Genomic DNA, 22,945 nt, shown 5'->3' on the forward strand with positions numbered 1-22,945 from the left:
CGGGGGTCGGCGATGATGCGGGAGCCTCAAGCCACACACTGCTATCAGGGGCACCCTTGGGGGGTTTTCTGCTGCCCAGAAAACCAATTGTATACGCTCCTTGTCATGCAGGAACTTTGGACATTGCAGGAGGCTGTAAGGAGTTACGTGGGCTGGGATTAGTCAGGAAGCATCTCTGATCCGCTGCTTGTGTAGTACGGATGGCCATCGGCCATTAATGATTCAAAATCATTGATGGTTTAAGACCAATGTAGAATAGTTTTGCCATCGATTGGAGGAGAACCAAATGCTTCTCCTCCATCGATGGAACATCATAACCAAATAGTTTTTTTTTAAGGTGCAGGGACACAGAGCAGATCTCCACCCTCGGCACCCGTAAAGCCCCACCCCTAGATTCTGATTGGCCCATGGGCTAGTCAAAGAAAACAGATGACCATCGATAGTCAAAAATGTCAATGGTCATCCATTAGATATTATGCTGCCATCCATGACTGTTTGTACTAACGCCATCGATGGCAATAGCATCAATGCCCTTTCCTATTGTGTAGACCGGGCATGTCCAAACTATGGCCCGTCAGCTGTTGTGAAACTACACATCCCAGCATGCCTTGCCACAGTTTTAGCATTCCCTAATAGCAAAACTGTGGCAAGGCATGATGGGACTTTTAGTTGCTCAACAGCTGGAGGGCCATAGTTTGGACATGCCTGGTGTAGACAGACGCAACCACTGGTCTAACATTGGCCTACTGAGTAACCCTCAGCATGGTTGTCACTTCAAAAATAAATCCAGACTGTGATCGCCATCATAAGACGATTGCAGCACACGCGCAGTGCAAAGTGACAAAGGCGCAGCGGCTAGACATTGGTACATACAACATTGCCTCCACCTCCGAATCAGGAGCATCTCCAGTAAAGGGCACCCACCAGCCAACACTTGCTGTGTACAGTGGATCCTATTGCTATTTGTAAGTAAAGCGGCAAAAGCAAGCAACTGGGCCAAACCATGCTGGTGGGGCAGATGCAACTGGGCCAAACCATGCTGGTGGGGCAGATGCAACATGCGCAGAGAGAGTTAGATTTGGAAGGATTATATTTAATGTGCAGAGTAAATACTGACCGTTTTAGCATGTAGCCCACTAAAGTTAGATAGCTGTATTTGTACATGATTTTGGTTTGGACACACCCCACCTAAATCTAACTATCTCTCTGTACAGGTTACATTTGCCCCCTGCAATGCCGCATGGTTTTGCCCAGTTGCTTATTTTACTTACAAATGTGAATCAGGCCCATACCAGGATCCTAGCGCAGTCAGAACTCTGTACATAAAAGCAGTCACATTTACTGGTGTGTGGTTCCGTCTGAGAACAAGAGCTCTCACTGCGGGATTACTGTAGTGCCCTTTACCAAGTCCGCCCACACAATCTAAATACCAAGGAAGGCTTCAGCGCTGCAGACTCTAATACCCACAGAATATCATTCTACGCTGCTCCGTCTGCAATATCAGCAATACTCTGAGGGATTTATTAGGGAATTACACACACACACACACATAAACATCTACAAGATCAACACATTAATCATATATGCATCTCATTGGAAAAAGGCACCAGACAATGAGTATGTATACTACATCGGCTATAGGAAGGCCATACATGCACCCTTGTAATATCTAGTATGTACATGTGTTATCTTGCATTATGGCAGAGAAGTGGTATCAGCGCACGTTATATGTGTGGATTGCGCCTCGGAGAAGTGTGTTCTATACAACTTTGTCTATGTACAAGATAGCACACTGTACACAGAGCAATGTAAGAAAGGTGCTAGAGCTGACCATTCTGACACCTACAGTTACCGACCGCTGCAGGTGATGTTGCGCATACATGGCAGCAGTGCGGCTGACGGCTCCGGGCTTCACGCAATAATAGTGAGATCTCGCACATGCCCAGTGAAGCTCACCGGGGAGAGGGGGGGGGGGGGTCCTGGGACACAGCGATTCGATTAGGCTGATGTGCTGTAGGCTCTAGCAGGGATTGCCGCAGGGGGAACTTTCCTTATTTCGGAATTGGAGATGTTTATAAATCTCAAAGCTATTGCTTCCTGCTTCACACTGGTAAAGAGTCGACGTAAGAAGCGCTGTGTCCCGACATTTATGTGCTGGTACGATACACACCCCCTCCCCCCCACCCCTCCTCCTCCATAACCATTGAGACATGCCTATTTATTTATTTATTACCAGTTTCTTATATAGCGCACACATATTCTGCAGCGCTGTACAGAGTATAGTTGAACATTCACATCAGTCCCTGCCCCAGTGGAGCTTACAATCTATATTCTCTACCACATGTACAAGCACACACAGACATTCTAGAGGTAATTTTGTTAGGAGCCAAGTAACCTACCAGTATATTTTTGGATTGTGGGAGGAAGCCGGAGTATTAAGTAGATCAGAGTATATGATCCCCATTACATGTACCCCAGTATGAGGTTTATAATAAACTCCTAACAAATATGTATGTTAGTAAATGTATTTATTTAGCAGTTACATCTATAGCGCCAGAGCATTTGGTTGTGCTTTACAATTGGTATCTAATGTGCGCTTTAATGTCAATACACCCAGACCAAGCCAATCTGTGTGTGCATAAGGCATTATAAATCTTAGCAAATAAAGTATACTATGCGCTTTCCTTCTGACAGAATTCTGCCTGTGTGCAGAAGTCTGTCCTGTGGTATAAAGGTGTAACAATATGTGCTGACAACTGTCGGCTTAATGTAATGGAGGGTAGTGACCGAGTAATGATGGGTCAGGAAGCAGTGTTTGAGAAAGCACCGTTGCTTTATTGATTGATAAAAATAATAATAGAGATAATAAAGTGTGAGTGCAAGTCCTGATCCCACTGGTGTGGGGATAAGTCACTGAGGGGGAAGGGGGATGAGGGAGGGGGTGATGGCAGCACGGGTGTCTGTGCTGTTGACCGGTGATGCTTGGTAAGTACGTCCGCAAGTGCAGACAGGGGGAAAAAAGAGTTAGTGGATAAGTGAAGCACAGGGGGTGGTGCAGGGGGCTGGCGTCCCGTCCCTGCGCAGTGCACCTCTCACCTGTGTTCTGAAGCACGGAGGTCCCGTGGCGTTCTTGTAGTAATCCTCAGCCGCAGCACTGACAGCGTGTGGACGACGCTGTGTGCTCGGCTCTGCAGTGACGCGGTCGAGCGCGATTTCCGGGTCCCGGCGCCTGGTTGCCAGGGCGACCCTAGCCGCGTTCAGTGGCGTCTGTACTGCAGGCTCTACTCCCAGCCGGGAGGAGGCTTTGGTGTGAAGGTGGTGGATGTTATGCTGTGTCCAACGCGTTTCAACCGCTGTGCGGTCTTCTTCAAGGATAGTGAGCCATGGTAAATGTCAGTTAATTTATTGCAAAAGGTGATCCCGCCCTCTGTGTCTCTGATAGGCTACAGTCACTTGTGGGAGTGTTCATGATGAGGTTGCGTGATTGCAGCAGCCTGTCATGGAGATTGCAGTCCTTAATTGCCTGGTGTGTAGCCTCCCTTCATTTGGGATTATGCAATAAGTTACTGTTTGGCAAGTTTTTAAATGGTGCATGGGTTTTAGCACACTAAGTGCATCAAGGATGGCCTGTGATGAATAGGGCATGCAAGGGGCTCTTTTTGTTAGCCCAATGTACCATTATTGAATTCAATGTTAAGGCCCATGGGATGCAGTGTTTTTAGGGTGAACATCCAAAATAGTTCTCTTTTATTTAGGATGTCTGTGTGGTCCCCCCCTCTCCAATTAATGTCGGGGGCTTCTATTGCGGTAAAAGCTAGTCCCTTGGGGTTAGAGCTGTGTGTCTCTTTGAAGTGCATTGACACGCTGTGTTTAGTGTAACCCATTTTTATGTTTCGGATGTGCTCGTAAAGTCTCACTTTAAGGGGCCTCGTGGTTCTGCCGACATATTCCAATCCACAGGGACACCTTAGGAGATATATGACCCCTTTAGTCTCACATGACAGTTGGTGTCTGTGTTTAAATGATAGATTGGTGGTAGTGGAGGTCCATGTCGGTGAGATTTTTGTGGAAAGATTGGTCAGGTTTTTATATCAAGCACAACGACCACAGTGGAAGAAACCTTTCTTGTCGGTAAGTGTGGTTTGTCTGTTTTCTTTGGGTTTGATGTGGTTTTTGACGAGTTTCTGTCTGAGGTCGGGTGTTTTGCGGAATATAAGTCTGGGCCTGTCTGGTAGAATGTCCTTGAGTTGGTGGTCCTGTCTGAGTATGTGCCAATGTTTGCTCAATATGTTCCTAAGTTGGTCGGAGGATTGGTTGAACTGTGTTATGAAATTGATTTCCTGTGTCGTCTGTGTGTCAGTAGGGTTTTTGTTAATCAGGGTGGCGGATCTGTCCATGGCATCTATGTCTTTGTATGCTTTGTCAACTATGTCCTGGTCATATTGTTTATCTAGGAGCTGTTCCCTGAGTTGTATGGATTGTGTGTGAAAATCATCATTTTTAGAACAGTTCCGTTTAATGCGGCGGAACTGTCCTCTGGGGATATTTTTAAGCCATGGTTTGTAGTGCCCGCTATTGTAGAGAATGTAACTGTTCACGTCCACCTGTTTCCTGTATGTTTTTGTGTGTATTTTGTTGGATTCTATGAAAACTTCTAAGTCAAGGAATTGTACTGTGGTTTGGCTAGCTATTGAAGTGAATTGCAGATTTCTGTCATTGTCGTTGAGATATTGCATGAATTGTTGTAATGAGTTGTAAGTGCCCTTCCAAATGAAAATGCAGTCATCTATATACCGCCGCCATAGGATCAAATTGGCGCTCCAGTCACGCTCACCCCATATGTAGTCCTCCTCCCACTTGCCCATAAAAAGGTTAGCGTAACTGGGCGCCACTTTTGATCCCATGGCGGTCCCTGTTGTCTGTAGGTAGAAAGTGCCGTTGAACCATGTATAATTGTGGTGTAATATGTATTCAATGGAGTCAATGATGAACTGTATTTGGTCCTGTTGTAATTTTTGTGTTTTCTGGAGGAAGTGTCTGGTACTGTCAAGACCTTGGTGATGTTTGATAACTAGAGACAGGATTATATGCAACATAAAAAGCTTGAAATATGCATGCAAATATGCATGAAAAATACTTTAAATATGCATGTAAAGTGTTAAAATATGCTACATTAAACAATAAAAAAAGTAATTTTTTACTTATTTATTTAAAAATCATCATAAAATTAGTTGCAAATAAACCTCAAAAATAGGCCCACAGCATCTGCAGATGTCTAGCGCTATACACAGGATTTTTTTTCTTCCTGGCTGCTACAGCAGACTGCAGCATCCAAAGCTCTTCTTGCATCAACTACACAGACCCTCATCTCCAGCGCCAATGGATCAAATGTCAGCATAGCATGTGAGGGCGGCGCAGTGGAAGGCTTCCTCCCTGCGCCGCATATTCACTGTGACACGACATTTCCTCAGTGCCGCGTGATGTCACAACCCTTCTGCCTGCCTCCTCTGCTGCAGAAGTCTGTCTCTTGGTGTAAAGTCCCAGGCCAGAGGCAGGCAAAGGTTCAGGCACTATGTAATGGCATCCGCCCCGACTGACTTTTATCAACATGGATTGGCAGCCTAGAGCAGTGTCAGACATAGCGTACATCCAAGGTTCCAAACACTGCGCACATATTGCCCCAGATTGCACACTCTACCACTACCTGGCCAGCAGCAGCAGGGCAAAGCAGTGCTGTGACTCGCGGGTGGAAAGGGGGCAGGGCCTGAAATATGCACCATCACCAGATTTTAGGTAAAATATGCAATAACCAGTGAGAATGGGCAAAATATGCAAATGCATATGCAAATATGCAAATGCATATAATCCTGTCTCTATTGATAACAGTGTAAAGTGATGTGACGTCACTGATGACCAGCCAGTAGTCTTCTTGCCATTCTATTGTTTGGAGGGTGGTGATGATGTCCGTGGTGTCTCTTATGTACGATGGTAGGTTTTTTACAATATCTTGAAGGAAGGTGTCAGTGTACTGTGCTAAGTTGGAGCTAATGGAGTCAATGCCTGAGATTATTGGTCGTCCAGGTGGTTTTTGTAGGTTTTTGTGTATTTTAGGTAGGTAATAAAAAAATGGGAATTTTTGGATGTGTTTGTCTGATGAAGTTGTGTTCTGCTTTATTGAGGATTCCAGTCCTATGGCCTGTGTTGAGTAAATCATGGAGTTCTTTGTTGAATTTGGATGTGGGGTCATGTGGTAATACCTGATATGTGTTTTTGTCTTCCACAGGTGAGAGGTGCACTGCGGGGGGACGGGACGCCAGCCCCCTGCACCACCCCCTGTGCTTCACTTATCCACTAACTCTTTTCTCCCCCTGTCTGCACTTGCGGACGTACTTACCAAGCATGACCGGTCAACAGCACAGACACCCGTGCTGCCATCACCCCCTCCCTCATCCCCCTTCCCCCTCAGTGACTTATCCCCACACCAGTGGGATCAGGACTTGCACTCACACTTTATTATCTCTATTATTATTTTCATCAATCAATAAAGCAACGGTGCTTTCTCAAACACTGCCTCCTGACCCATCATTACTCGGTCACTACCCTCCATTACATTAAGCCGACAGTTGTCAGCACATATTGTTACACCTTTATACCACAGGACAGACTTCTGCACACAGGCAGAATTCTGTCAGAAGGAGAGCGCATAGTATAATTTATTTGCTACTATTTCTCTGTGGGTCTTGACAACTCATTACTGTGCAGCCCCTTCGCTCAACAGGTAACTGAGCGCTGGCAAACCCCCTTTCTCCATTATAAATCTTATCACAACCACAGACAACGTGCTCCGAAGCCGGTCTGAGTCACCATGTTTTGTAGATGGAACAGATTCTTATCTCAGTAAAAGGTCAGAGCCTTAAAAAGCATAAATACACTATTGTTATATTCCCGATAAGAGTATGTCGCAATTAATGTTTATAATAATATCCTCTTAGATAAATCTAGTGACTTATGCTGCAAAGTGACCATTTCTTTGGCCGCTTTGTGATGCTAACAGCTGGTACACCCTAGTGGCTGAGGTGGTGAATGACAATGAGTTGTAATGACCAGCACTAGCTGTGAGTTGCAAAATCGGTGAGCAGATAAATATTTTATATTCTATATCTTAAATATTTTATACACTGGTGTAAACAAATAGTTTGTTGTCTTAAGGGTAGGTGTTGGTAAATAAGACTACAGTCTTAATCTCACAAGATATCACCTAACGGAATATGCAAGGGTCAAAATACTCTTTATTGATTAATTAACATTTTAATATCCTTGCCCTGGTATGTAAATATCCCCTTCCAATGGACATAAAGTACCGGGTATGGTACAATGCATCCGGAAAGTATTCACAGCGCTCCACTTTTTCACATTTTGTTAGTTTGTTTCAAGATATCAAAGGAGTGGCTTCAGGACAACTCAGTGAATGTCCTTGAGTGGCCCAGACAGAGTCCAGGTGTGAGGCCAGATAGATGTGCCAAGCTTGTGGCATCAAGACTCTTATTCTGGTTCACTCGCAAAGGCAATTCCTTCTCAAATGGACAAAACCATGCTGCACTGCAGGGGGGCAGATGTAACTTGTGCAGAGAGAGAATTCGATTTGGGGGAGTTATTTTGTTTCTGTGCAGGAAAAATGTTGACTGCTTTATTTTTACACTGCAATATAGATCTCACTCACTGCAGTGGACCTGGTTCTGTCCATTTGAGAAGGAATTTGCCTTTGCGAGTGAACCAGAATAAGGGCCCATATTAATAAAGACTTGAATCTGTACTTGCTGCCAAAGGTGCATCCACAAATTATGGAGCAAAGGTTGTGAATACTTATGTACATGTGATTTCTTAGTTTCTGATCATCTCTCTCTATATATATGCCTAGTGTCGGTGTGTCTCCGAAGCACTGCCATCTGTTGTCAGCAAGTGAAACTACATCTCTTTCTCTCTCACACATGCACAAACACAGAGGCAATCACAAGGTAGCAGACTAGCTTTCGAAGCATTTGCTTTGAGCGGGCTTACTGGTTTTTAATCAATTTACAAAAATCTCCCCCAGACTTTTTTTCACGTTGTCATTTTTCAGAAAAAAAAAAAAAAAGAATTCATTCCATTTTGGAATAAGGCTGTAACATAACAACATGTGGAAAAAGTGAAGCGCTGTGAATACTTTGCCGATGCACTGTATGCAGTGGCGGATTCAGGGGGGGGGGGCACCTGGGCACGTGCCCCCCCCTGTCATTTCATTTTGTAGCTGAGGACCAGGGCTTTCCAACGAGCCCAGCCCCTTGTCTCTAGCCCCCCGGGAACCAAAGATATCGCCTGGCAAAGCTGTAACGTTTTTTCCCCATAGGATAATATGGGACCCGGCAATTCCGACCCCCACCTAGTTCCGACGGCTGCCAGTTCCCTCCCTGGCATCACAGCTTGTGGTTGATCTCATTCAATTCCAAATCGCTGGGCCTTCAATATGATACCAGGCTGGTCCATATCGGTCAATCGGTTCAAGAGATATTGCGTGTAAACCAATTTTTTTTTTTTTAAATGTAATTTCATGGCTGTTCATGTTCTTTGATGGCAGATTACTCTGGAACCAAACGTTTCAGTTTCACTGGACCAATATCATTCAAAGCCCACTCAAATCAATATGATACTTGTCTCATGTAAATGGGTCAGTTGGTGCCGAAGATATAGCCGGTTAAATGAGATAACTGGTTAAAGAGGGGGAGGGGGGGGGGTTTCTCTCCCCCTCACACCAGAAAATGCACGGACTAGGCTGGTGTAAAGGGGGCCAACCTGGGAATGCATTTTCTGGTGTGAATGGGGTATTATTTCAACTAGCCGGGACCTGCAGTGCTCTGAATACAGCCAGGCTCTGCCACTATCAGTGGCTATCACTTCTGCCTGGCGGCGGCTGTCCCCCATTTACCGCGAGCATGTATTCTCCCTTGGCAATGAGCATGTAATCCCACATGGCAACGAGCATGGAACCTCTGGCAATGAGCATGGAACCCTTGGCAATGAGCATGTAGATAAGCAGCACTTATGTAGCATAATTTTTAATAGGCATTATGGTGTTTGGCATAATACATAATGGATATAATGGCGTGTAACTTAACGTACAATGGACATTATGGTGTAAATGTTTAATGCGCGCCTTTGGTGGACAATGTCCCTGTTTATGAAGCGTATTGTGAATTTTGGCTTAATCTGTGTGGCATTATGTGAATTCTGGCTCAATGTGTGTGGCATTATGTGAATTTTGGCTCAATCCTAGTGGCATTATGTGAATTTTGGCTCAAATCGTGTGGCATTTTTTGAATTTGGATCAATCTGTGTGGCATTATGTGAATTTTGGCTCAATCTGTGTGGCATTATGTGAATTTTGGCTCAAATCGTGTGGCATTTTTTGAATTTGGATCAATCTGTGTGGCATTATGTGAATTTTGGCTCAATCCGTGTGGCATTATGTGAATTTTGGCTCAATCCATGTGGCATTATGTGAATTTTGACAAAAACCATGTGGCATTATGTGAATTTTGGCTCATTCCATTTGGCATCATGTGTAAGGGGCAAGTATAGTGGGGTCTAGTATTTTGTTGCATAATGTGTAGAAGTTGTATATAGTGTTGTACACTACACTCAAGGACATGCCCCTTGTTGAGAGGCCACACCCCCTTTTCCGGAGCGCGCACAACTGCATCCTTCACTTTTGTCGCCATGGTGGGCCTGCATACTTTAAATGCCAGGGCCTATTTTTAATCCCATTCCCACCCTCTCTCTGCCGCTCTCTTAGCATGTACACTGGCACCACCAATATCATCGCCCCTCCCCCACCTAAACCCTCTTTTATCATGGTGCCCCCCCTGTCATTTTATCCTGGATCCGCCCCTGACTGTATGTACACGTCATCATTCAAAATGCAGACGCAAGATATGTTCACATGGTCATAATGTTGATAGTGGCCATGCCGACGCAGCGGTTTCCCAGTGTTACGGCTCTAACCCTGGCGCTAATCCTATACGTGGTCACGCATATATTCACAATGTCTACATGATCAGCATGTAAACTATATGAATATCAACATGATCAATACCATAAACAATCAATCAATACAAATTATAAATACTATAACTGGACAGCCGGGGTCTTGAAGTAGGTGCTCCAGTAATGGACGCAGCACAGGGATGACGGTGGTCATTACCATTATCTTCTGACGTATATTATTATATTAATGTAAGAATAGGTAGGGTTATCTTGAAGTTATTGTTAAACCCGAAACATGTATAATCTGTATATAGCTAATGATAAACTCCGTCTAATGCAGTGACTAATGCCGCACACAGTGGGTGAGATACAAAAGGCTCTGTATGAGTGGTGGCATTATGGAACGAGAAGATGCCGCGTAACCTCTGGCGGTAAGCAGTAAACACTCGATTGACAATGATTAGGACCAGCAACAAGACAATGCTACAGCCACTCGTGTATAAGAGCTTGCGGCTGACTATTGAATCTATGCCGGAGGCCATCCATTCTTACACATTGGTAGACTAGAATAGCCAAGTGGCTCTTTTCTATGGGGCCGAATGTTCCCTTGATGGAAGACAATAAATTGAAATGCACAAATACACAGACAAACATGTTTTCAGGGGTAAAACGTGACAGAACGCCAAGTATTCCACAGAGTACAGGAAACCGCTTTCTATAGGTGAAATTATTAACAATGATGCCCCTAGGAATGGTGAGGAGATGCATGGAGAGGCTCTACATTAGAAAAGGCTAGGCTATGATATCTGCCACTGCTATGCCCCACAGAACCCTCCGGGCCGCCACTGTGCCCCACAGAACCCTCCGGGCCGCCACTGTGCCCCACAGAATCCTCCGGTGCCGCCACTGTGCCCCACAGAAACCTTCGGGCCGCCACTGTGCCCCACAGAAACCTCCGGGCCGCCACTGTGCCCCACAGAAACCTCCGGGCCGCCACTGTGCCCCACAGAAACCTCCGGGCCGCCACTGTGCCCCACAGAACCCTCCGGGCCACCACTGTGCCCCACAGAACCCTCCGGGCCACCACTGTGCCCCACAGAACCCTCCGGGCCGCCACTGTGCCCCACAGAACCCTCCGGGCCGCCACTGTGCCCCGCAGAACCCTCCGGGCCGCCACTGTGCCCCGCAGAACCCTCCGGGCCACCACTGTGCCCCACAAAACCATCCGGGCCGCCACTGTGCCCCGCAGAACCCTCCAGGCCGCCACTGTGCCCCGCAGAACCCTCGAGGTGGCCACTGTGCCCCGCAGAACCCTCCCGGCCACCACTGTGCTCTCCAGGCCGCCACTGTGCCCCGCAGAACCCTCCAGGCCGCGACTGTGCCCCACAGAACCCTCTGGGCCGCCACTGTGCCCCACAGAACCCTCCAGGCCGCGACTGTGCCCCACAGAACCCTCCAGGCCGCGACTGTGCCCCACAGAACCCTCCTAGTTTGCCTGATGGATTATCTGTTGTTAGGAAGAATACATGAATGTCACAGCAAAAGCATCAATCTGGCTCCGTGCTGTGTTTTTGATGACTTCTCCCATCCCACTGCATATCAGGACACTTACTTATACCCCTTCCATATCACATAAATAACCTGGGTCATTGCTGGGTCTACATGCAGTATGAAAGCGCCACTAGTCAATAACCCACGTCGACCAACCTGGGTTATTCGACCTGGGTCTGTGAAAAAGGAAGGTGATTGGCTGTTCCTGTTTCCATGTCACTAGCCTAAGCACATGTGCACTTCCTGCTCAAAGATGATGTGGATCAGGGCTAAGGAAGAATCACAAACTGTGGTCCTAGTTCAGACTAGTTCACAGGTAAACGGCACCTGCGGGGCGAGCGAATGCCCGCCCCTTCACCATACGAATGGTCGCGGTTTCATGTGAATGGATGTGCATGCTTACACATCCCTCACATGCAGCCGTATGGGCAAAAAATCTATTAATGGTCGCCGACCGGTGAATGATTTTTTTACCCGTTTGCAAATAAAAGTCAGTCAGGACCTGGCCGAATTCGAGGTGGACGCTGACGTCATGTGACATCAGCCACCCGCCCTGAGCAGGTTTGGACACGCCTACATTCACATGAGGACACGCACCGTTTTTGCGGGAACGCCCAGGAAACGCTGGGCGCTCCCATGCAACAGCCACCTGCCCGCCCCCTGCCCGCCCCCCTCTGTGCGAACGACTCAGCGGCTGTCAAACTTGCCAAAGATGTCCGCACATGCGTATATTCGTCTAAAGGTATGCGCAGACAACATCGGTGCCTGCACCGAATTCGCAGAGCATTCCCCAATAACGCACCAACCGGGGAATAACCTGGGTCTAAAAAGCGCTAAATAAGGATCTGAGCCTGGTCCAGGTTTGTGACGTGAAAGGGGTAATAGATAACATACAGGACTACGTATATACATACATAATATACAGTACTGCACATATGCATAACAATACAGTACTGCATATGTACATACATGACAGAGTACTCTTATGTAGGTATTGATATCAAGATTGTGGTATAGACTGGAGATAAAACAGGTGTGCACTTAGGGTGGGTTTCCTGTGGCTCGGAACCCTCACCAACCACTGTAACACCACCACTGCATTCCAGATAAATCTCATGCATACGACTAATCTGACTAGAACACATAAGGGGGTTATTCTGGTTGTTTCGCTCGGGTGCGAATTTGCACCCTTGCGAATCAACCAAACCCTGCCTTGCGAATGGTTGGCTGCTGCCAGCCTATCACAAGTGCAATTCGCACACAGGGCATGCGAGTGGATGTTACACATAAACACAGGGGGCCAATCACAGGTGAAGGAGTAAAGAAATCCTGACCACATGACTTATAGAGAAGGGAGCCCTAGGAACAGGGAGTCCCTGGTATAAATATGGGACCTTTACAGTAATCCACTGGCAGCTGGGATTTCATCAGAGGCGTAAGATGCCCAGAGGCAAGTTGAAATTTGGTGCCCCCCTTAAAAAAGCTTAAGGGGCACTGCGTTTGACGGCGTAGAATGCGCTCACTGGGTCCTGCTCAGGCGCAGTGCACCAAATTACTAGTGACAACACTAAGGTATTATTGATTCACCAGGAACTACCAGTGACATCACTGAGGCACTATAAATGTATGAGGAATGACCAGTAACACGACTTATCATGAACAAGTGACATCACTGAGGTGCTATCAATTCACCAGGAACTACCAGTGACATCACTGAGTCACTATAAATGTATGAGGAATGACCAGTAACTAGACTTATCATGAACAAGTGACATCACTGAGGTGCTATCAATTCACTAGGAATTACCAGTGACATCACTGAGGCATTATTAATTCTCCACGAATCACCAGTGTCGTCGTTAAAAGACAAGGAAATAATCGCTTTACACTTTAGCAGGCTTAATACATCTGCCCCACTGTTACATACAGCAATCTAAGAATGTGATCATGAATAATACACAGCGTACTTTCAGGTATACACGAGGCCTCTGGAAATCACTGTCACTCAGTGGGGTCTACGGATGCTGATACCACACTGTACAGGGTCATGTTGGAGATAAGTGCGTTGGAAAGGTCATGGGAGCCTAGACTGTAGCAGGGGGTGTTGTTTCTCCTGTTTGGCTGTTATGTAAAAGCCTTGTGAATCTGCGCGGGACAGACCAGCGGACGGTATCTCTGTACATTACCCTGGTTTCTGGTGTACAGGACACTGGTTATGACAGATATAGGTCATCTCACCAAGTTAATAAACTGAAGGGGGTTCGGATGATACGATCCCAAAGACCAAATAAGTAGCAGTGGCAGATGTCGCCCTTGATTATAAAGGCCCCCACACACTAGAAAGATTTTGGTACTTGTGTAGTTTCACGGCGCCACCGCGTTTGAAACTTGGCAGCTTGCCAGACTCTGTGCGCATACCGCTGTAGCTGTTCTCATCGCAGCGCTACGTTATCAGCGTAGCGTCTAAATCCGTCTAAACTCAGACTCCCTGCGACACCCCGACACACCGCTATCAAGAAGGGGGGTATCTGGATTTAGCGCTATGACCTTTTCATACCCCCACTATCCACGTCGGCGTGGAGTTGACTTTATAAAGTGTAGCAAGCGCAGCGAGCCCGAAGCGTGGCGAGCGCAGGTATACGCGTCCCCTCGCAGGCTTCACAGGTATCCGCGTCCCCTTGCTGCGCTCGCCACGCTTACGGCTCGGTGGCTCGCCACACTTTATAAAATCAACTCCACGCCGACGTGGATAGTGGGGGTATGGAAAGGTCGGTCGGACCTCGCCACGCTTCGGGTTGACATGGATAGTGGAATTTACAAGGTCGACAGCTGTTGCGTCGACTAATGTCATTGTGAACAGGTTTAATAGTGTACCCCTAGACCCAACTAAATTTAGATGCTTTAGCGTCTAAATTTAGATGCCCCACCACCTTAGCGGCTTGCAGGGAGCCTAGATTCAGACGCTTAAGCATCTAAATCCAGAAACCCCGCATCTTAGCGGCTTGCAGGGCGTCTGGATTCAGACGGTTTTGCGCCTAAATTTTTGCATCTACATGGGGGACGGTTTAGAAGCCCCAGCACGTCAGCGGTGTGCCGGGGTGTCCACTTTTACATGTCCCCGTTGTCAGCGGTGCGCAGGACTGCCTATTTCACTGTGGAACTACAAGTATCACAGTGACCTGTCAGCGCCTGGGCAGCGCGCTGCTGCTGCACGGCGCTACGTTGATAACGTAGCTTACAATACGTAGCTTACAGCTAGAGCGGCACGCGCACAGTTAAACAGAGCTAGAGCGGCACGCACACAGTAAAACAGAGCTTCTGGCAAGCTGCCAAGTTTCTGAGACAGACTGTGCGTGCGGCGTCGCCGTGAAACTACACAAGTACCACGATTTTTTGGCCGATTTCCGACCGATATATCGACCAATTTTTTTTTAACGATAATTGGCAATAATAGCCCGTTTATCGTTAAAAATCGGCCGATATATCGGATGATCTGTCCGGAAATCGTTCTAGTGTGTGAGGCCTTAAGACAGTAATGATGCACAGATATGTCAGAGTTCTTATCATTACTGTATATAATAAGTTGTATTATTTTATTGTAAGTCATCACATATTCTGCAGAACTGTACAGTGAGGAGATAGAACGGAAATTGGTTATAGCAAAGGAATGAAAGGTGACATACTACATTATGGGGTAATTCAGACCTACATATTCGGAGCATACCGAGTAGTATAACGTCGCCCCGCCGAACTCACTGCTTTATGTTCTATAGTACGGGCTGTAGCTCGGGGCTGCCACTATATATATACACATGTACATTGATCGCCTTTGTCTTAATAAACCTCATGTTATTTTGGAGTCTTAATTACAATGATAAGTTCTAGCGTAATACACAAATGGTCTCAGTGCGCACATGGCTTATAATAGTGTAAAAGGCAATTATAAATAGGTACAAAGCAGCTGAATTATGGTGGAATGTGTAAGGCACCTCAGGGGGCATTGCAATGGGTTACTAATGAGAGAACGGAGGACAGGTAAGGGGGAGAATGACATTTTCCAGGAAGTAATACAACATCAATTAGCGGCCTCTCAAACATTACTGTACACCAGGGTCAGATGTGGGGAGGCTGAGGAGGCTGTGGCTGGTACAGTGGAGCTGGCAGGTGCTGTGAATGTGGGGAGGGGGCTGGGGGGGGGGGGGGCGTGCTGCCAGCATTTTACCTGGTGAACTTCTGAAGTCTGGAGGATGATTCTGGAACAAACATCGGGATGGTTTTCTTATGTCTGGAGAAGAATGACAAATAGTAAAAGTAGAATATTAAATTACATTTCCAGCTGCGATGTGATGTTATGTTTGCGCCACAGCTAAGTTTACAGGGATACGTGAAATTCTGACCAGGAAAAAACAGGATGATACCAAGATAGGTATGGTCTTTGACCATCGATGTCTCAAAAACATCGATGGTCTATGACCAATGTTGAATACTTCTGAAATCAATGGGAGAGAATCAGATGGTTTCCCATCTGATGGTTCGACCATCGATGATTTAAAATCATCGATGGTTTATGGCCGATGTCTAATACTTTTGCCTCTGATGGAGGAGAACCAGATGTTTTCCTCCATCGATGGCACAGCAAAACCGATGTTTTTCTTTTTTTTTACTCAAAGTACCGGGACACAGAGCATAACTCCAACCCTGATACCCACAAAGCCCATCTCTAGCCACGCCCTCCCCTGGGCACCCACAAAACCCCGCCCCCGTGTTTTAATTGGCCCACAGGTGAAATCAGTCAACCAAAATGGTTAGGTAAACATATTGATGGCCATCAACAATTCTAAATCATCGATGGTTCATGTCCGATGTCTTTTGCCATCAATGGGGGAGAACCAGATGTTTTTTTTTTTTTAAAGTGCCTGGACACTGAGCATAGCTCCGCCCCTGACACCCACGAAGCCCCACTCCCTGTGTTTTGATTGGCCCACAGGCCAATCAATCATTGACAACGGATGACCATCGATATGTAAAAATATCGATGGTCATCCATTGCATAGTTAAGCACTATCGATGGCCAGTTGCAGAATTGCCATCGATCAGACACAATAGCAATAATGTTAATTAACAAATGGCTAACAGAAGCTGTTTCTATTGAAGAGACCACTTCAGGTAAATGTCATTTACATGGCAAAGGGCTGCTCTGTGCAGGAATGTCTCAGAAGGGATTCCTCATGAATATGGAGTGTCTCATTTGCATATCATCTACATGGCATTCAAAAGAGGAATACACAAGCAATGAGGCAGTTACACACGGGAGTCGCCCTGATTTTGCCAACACAAAGTATTGATAATGTTAAAACAGATCATTTCTTTTAATCTCCCTACAAATAAGGAGATGCATGATTATTCATGAGCCTGCTACTGACCGCCGGTAAGCTTAAGGCATTGGATATGGGGGATGATTCAGGTTGGTTTTCAAAGCACATTTGTGGGGTGATTCAGGTTGGCTCACAAAGCACATTTGGTTTGCTAATGGGCAAAACCATGCTGCACTGCAGGTGGGGCAGAAGTAACACGTGCAGAGCGAGTTAGATTTGGGTTATTTGGTTTCTGTGCAGGGTAAATACTGGCTGCTTTATTTTGACACTGCAATATAGATTTCAGTTTGAAGTACACACCCCACCCAAATCTAACTCTCTCTGCACATGTAACATCTGCCCCACCTGCAGTGCAGCATGGTTTTGTCCATTAGCAAACCAAATGTCCTTGGCAAACCAAACTGAATCACCCCCCATGATGAGAACAACACAGGAATCACAGACCAGCACAATGTGTCTCGTGCCTCAGCGGTGCCTCCGAAGTCCCTAGTAAAGAGATGGATCCAGGGTACAGCCCATAAACTGGCCATCATGGGCGTTGTGTGTGGAACAGTACAGAGATGGATCTGCACTGGGGTCCTGGCGGTCTACGTATTTCTACATATGCTAATAACTCTGTATAATGCACTGCTCATTATAATTTCTATGTGATATTATGATGAGTGTTCATGATGGGGAAGAACAGGCTGACAGCTAGTTAGCGCACTCAGATGACAGGCCAGGGCGATCAGCTTACTAACATGCCAGATAATGAGCGTAATGACTTCAAAATGATCTTGGGCACCATGGGGGTATAGAGACATCAGCGCGGTGTGTGGCGCCAGTAACTTATTCATCTTTAGGAAATCCAATCTGCCGCCTTCATACCTGTTATGTGTTTGTCACAAGCAATCGATACATTATAACGATGTATTTGTCACATCATCAGTCTAATTACAGAGCGAGCAGCAGCTGAGATGAGGAGTTAGTGAGAGTCATTAGTAAGATCAGGCCTGCACGACCCTAAGCATCAAGAGCCGGACAGAGGTCACACGGTAAGGAGAACGTTCCAGAAGGCTGTACGTGGACACTGAAGCTGGGTGGGCTGAGCGGATGTTTGATCATGTGACAAGCTTGGGTTCCAGTGAAGTGGCCAGAAAACATAAAGATTGGCTCTTGGCCATGCTGTCACTCATTTCAAAAGATGTCCCTAAATCAATTGTAACCATATAATGCAGACCAACGTGACTACGCAATGCAAACCCCACATCTATGGTGGCGAAACGGTGCAGAACTTAAATCTATAGCAGCCATTTAATGCAGACCACACATCTATAGCAGCCACACAATGTGGGGACCAAAGGGGGTCTGTGTAATATATAAAGGGCATTATGGTTTGAATCATCATGTCAGGGGCATTACTATGTATAAGATAACATGCAAGGGGCATTACAGCGCAGTGTGGCATAACAGGTAAGGGGTATTACGTTGTGGTGCAAAATGTGTAAGGGATATTACGGTATGCGGCATAGTATGTAAGGGGGATTACAAGGTGGTGCGTAATATGTACAGGGCATTACTATGTATGGGATGACGTGCAAGGGCAGAATGCAAGGGTACATAATGTACAAGGTGCATTACAGCATGGTGTATAATGTGTAAGGGGCATTACAGCGCGTGTGGTATAACGTGTAATGGGTATTAAGGTGTGGTGCAAAATGTGTAAGGGGAATTACGGTATGCCGCATAATATGTAAGGGGGATTACAGGGTGGTGTGTAATATGTACGGGGCATTGCGGTTTGTGGTGTAATGTGTAAAGGACATTACTATAAGGACGAAAAACGACAATTAATACAAGGGTCATTAATCAGGAACGAAAATATACAGTGGTGCTAGGGATTGTTTGCGGTAGTGGGCCGTAAATTGGTATCTCGACTAGGGCCCCATGAGGTCTAAATACGGCTCTGGGTACAGATGTGACAAGTAAAATACGAGGAACTTTCCATCTCTGACAGATACAGAGGGAAAGGAAACTTTTCAGTAAGAAACCTTGAAACAAAATTGAAATGATAACGCAACGGTGCAGTACATAAATGCTGGAACTGCAGGATAATCATTTATTAACTGTATAATCTGTATTCCTGAACATACTCCATCAAGTTTCGGCATCAATCATAATATCTCGTCTCATGTCCAGATAGTGATCAGGGAAAGCAGCAGGTCTCTCTGGCGTAAAGCAGATGTATTTAGTCTGTCTACCTGTGTCAAGCATGATATATGGGCTGTATTACAGATGTGTCTAGGAGCTCTGGGAAGTAATCCCGTCTATTAATGCAAAGTATCAGAAGACTTAATACTGAACTTCTGGGACGCCCTATTCTTTATCCTCCTCGCAGATTTATAAGGTGGTTTTAACCCTAAAGAGGCAAGGTACTAATCTACTGGGCCCTGTATGGCAATCCAAGGATTCATGCTTGATTTTATGGTAGTAGCGGCCTTTGCCACAGTCTGGGTACATTGACGATGTGCGCGCCTGCATGTGCGCTGGTATTACTACAAATAACATTGACTTCATACATCCTGTGTGTAAGCTCTTGGGCAGAGAGATGTAGAAAGAGGACAACTTACCGTCCTGGTGTGAAAGGGAGGTGGACAGCTCCGTAACCCCTAACCACATCATTTCCGAAGGCATCGGGTCCGTAGACACTGACCACAATCTGAGGCCCTGGAAAAACAAGAGTACACGGAGTTGTAAAAAGCAACGAAAATACATGTAGTGTATCAAATCGATTTAAATATGTTGCGTCAAAGACAAAGCCTCTCGTGGTGTAGACCAGAGGGTAAGTCGCGGCTTTTCTGGCACAGCATTGGTATAACACAAGTACTATGTCGCTGATGAAACATAATGCAATGGGGCAGGAGGAGCAGCTGCGGAGGCTCGGATCGGAAACCATTTTTTAACCCAGATTTGAGACGAGGTCGCACAGAAGTGCCGCAATCCCTAGTGCTCAATGTACACTAGCAATACAGTATTGTAGCTTCTCTAACAACACGCACACTGTTGGTAAAAGAGATGCCAGAGCAGCTGGGTCACATGGAACTTGGTACGCCTAGAGGAGCTATTGGGTCGGCCTTAAGCCACAGGGTATGGAGACCCATCTGTATGTAGCGGTACATGTGGAAGAAATGGAAAAACTCAAGTGACAGCCTGGTTCAATATGTCGTGTGTAGACTTATACCCAGTAGGAAGGGGATACGGTCATTAGATCTACAACAACTAGGTCGACAAGCATTGGGTCGACACCACTAGGTCGACATGGGTCAAGGTCCACATGGGTCTATGTCGACATGGCATTAGGTCGACACAAGCATTAGGTCGACACGGGCTAGGTCCATATGGGGGTTTTCACTGTTTTTTGAGCCGAAATGTGCCAGCAGGCGGTATTTCATGCCCTACCATCCACTAGGGCGTGATGGGAGAATAAAATAGTGTACCCGAAGCTTCGCAACTGAAGCGAGCGATGCGGTGCACTTCAAACTCTGCCCATGTCGACATTCGGGTAAAAAAACAAAACAGTGAAAAACCCAATGTCAACCTTTTGACTGACAACCTAATGTCATGTCGACCTAGACCCATGTCAACCTAGTGTTGTCGACCCAATACTTGTCGACCTAGTTGCTGTAGACCAAACGATCCACACCCGTAGGAAGCATGTTCCACCATTGATAATTCAGCTTGCGGAGAGGCCAGCGAGCCTGGGGAAGCCTAGGTAGGATGTGAAATACACGGTACAATAGAGCGTGAAATAGGAACAAAGATTCGTATCAGTCTGTAGACTAATGCAGATTAAGATTTGCAAAAAGAAAATTGCTATTGGAGTACGGAAGCGATGTTCCAGATCTTATCAGCAGCTGCAGTAAGTGGCGAACAATGCACTACAAGGAGTCTCTAACCTTTATCCGAGCAGCAGTGTGGCAGAGTGATTAGCATTGCTGCCACAAGGGGCTGGGGTCGCAGATTCAATTCCAACCAGGTCGCCATCCTTGTGAAGTTTCTATAGGTTCTCTCTGTGCTTGGATGGGTCCACCCCCCCCCCCCCCCCATCCCACTCCAAAGACATAATTGTAGGCAGACTGGCCTCCGACAAACTCATCCCTAATGTATATATAGGTTTGTGGGGAATGTAGACTGGGGCAAGGCATTGATGCCAATGATGAAATATTCTCTGTAAAGAGCTGCGGAATATATGGAGGCGCCATATAAATAACTGTTAATAAATCAATCAATCTGGGACAGATGGATTCCCTGGCAGAACATGAAATGACTGCGGATTCCCAAGACGCACATGTTAAAGCTTTACAGCGATGCCTGGAAGGAGGAGCAGTACTAGGACTGGAATAGTGTGAGGCTTACAGCTCAGAATCTGCAGTAACAAGTCACCGTGACGCTGCTGTACGTCACCAAACGCTCTGACATGGGGCCTTCACTACCCTAATGAGTGGTGTCCGGATCATAGATTGAAGTGTATGGTCAACATACATTACGTCGACAGGAAGAAAAGGTAAACAGATGACAGCTCGTCGGTGCTTAAGGCCACCAGGTACCAAATGTCGTCATGGTTTCCTAACATTTGCTTGATTTACTATCCACATTGGTATTGATAACGGTAAGTGTGGTGAGCGTAGCGAGCCCGAGAGGGTAGACGTTCCTGTTTAATGGTGGTCACAGAGCTAAAGATATATAAAATATGCCCCTCCCCAAAAAGCTTATCCATTCCACACTCGCTTATGACGTGATTTGTCTTGTACATGTGAAAGGAAACCGACACCTTAGGGACAGATGTATCAAGCTTCAAAAAGTGATAAAACGGAGAGCGATAAACAGCCAGCCAATCAGCTCCTACCTGTCATGTTACAGGCTGGGTTTGAAAAATGACAGGTAGGAGCTGATTGGTTGGTTGTTTATCACTCTCTAATTTATCACTTTTTGAAGCTTGATACATCTGGCCCTAAAAGGGAAGTATGTATACATAAGGGGTCTATGGAACAGACCCTATTCAGAGCATTAGGGTTTGGAGAGGTCTCCGGTTGGGACCCCGCTGTTGCTGGACTGCTTCCTACAAAATGTCAGCACGGGCACAAGAAAGGCGTCATAGATGCGAACGGGCAAAAGGTACAAGCCTATGCCCAGTATGTACAGTATAGTAGAAGTTACAATTCAATCTGGATCTACAGTCAATTCTTCCTGTCCTAGCCAAGGCTGGCTTCGTTCCCACCGTAAGAACAGATTTCTTCAGCAATTTTGTGATGGGATTTAAAGCGGCACAGTAAAATGCAATTTACAATTTGTGTTCTCGTGCCGGCAGAGTACACACGTGGCAGATGTGTAGTCGCCACCCGTGGGCATCTCAATATAAATCCAGGCGGCTGTGACATTTGCCTATTTGTACTTGGTTGCTTAATATGGGATCCCAGCACATCTCTGAGCCAGGCCCTTGATGGAGAAACAAATACTATTCATTTACAGATGTGCAACAAGCGCTGTGTATTTCTTTTTACCGTAGAATTATTATCGAGGTCGCGGCAAATGCCCCCACGCCAGCAGCAAGTCATTTTTGAAGAGACGATTTAGTGCCAGAGCGTTGTATTTTCCATACAGCGTGCTGGCCGTCGGCAGACAAGCAGCCGCGCGGATGGTACATTATTCTTCTCGGTAGTATTCCTGCTTCCAGTGTTGGGTTTATGCACTACTTAATCACACAGCGTGGTGCTGCGGGGGCGGCCCTGCTTACGGAGGACAGGCGGATAGGAAGAAGAGACTCATAAGCATACACCAAGGCATTGATAAACTTAAAATATGTAACTAGTCCTGACATTACCATGAAACCAATTAGCCGGCAAGATAGATTTAAAGCAGCAATTTGATTCAAGACAAAACCAACTTGGTTCCGTCAAACGAAACAAAAAACAAACAAAGAAAAAAAAAAAACACCAATCATACGATCCCGGCAAGTGCTG

The 22,945-nt window shown here is 46.2% G+C and overlaps 1 protein-coding gene across 1 annotated transcript in view; it reads right to left on the reverse strand.

Annotated features, from left to right (window-relative positions):
• B9D1 (B9 domain containing 1) overlaps positions 1–22,945 on the reverse strand; it is a 56,679-nt gene that overhangs the window by 22,296 nt on the left and 11,438 nt on the right. The window contains exons 4-5 of the mRNA XM_083152774.1: positions 19,556–19,652; positions 15,794–15,856 (exon numbers count right to left, since the gene is read on the reverse strand). Of these exons, the coding sequence (XP_083008900.1) occupies positions 15,794–15,856; positions 19,556–19,652 (160 nt within the window). The remainder of the gene's footprint in view (positions 1–15,793; positions 15,857–19,555; positions 19,653–22,945) is intronic.

Source organism: Crinia signifera, chromosome 7, assembly GCF_055691185.1.
Source record: "Crinia signifera chromosome 7, ASM5569118v1, whole genome shotgun sequence".
NCBI lineage: Eukaryota > Metazoa > Chordata > Amphibia > Anura > Myobatrachidae > Crinia > Crinia signifera.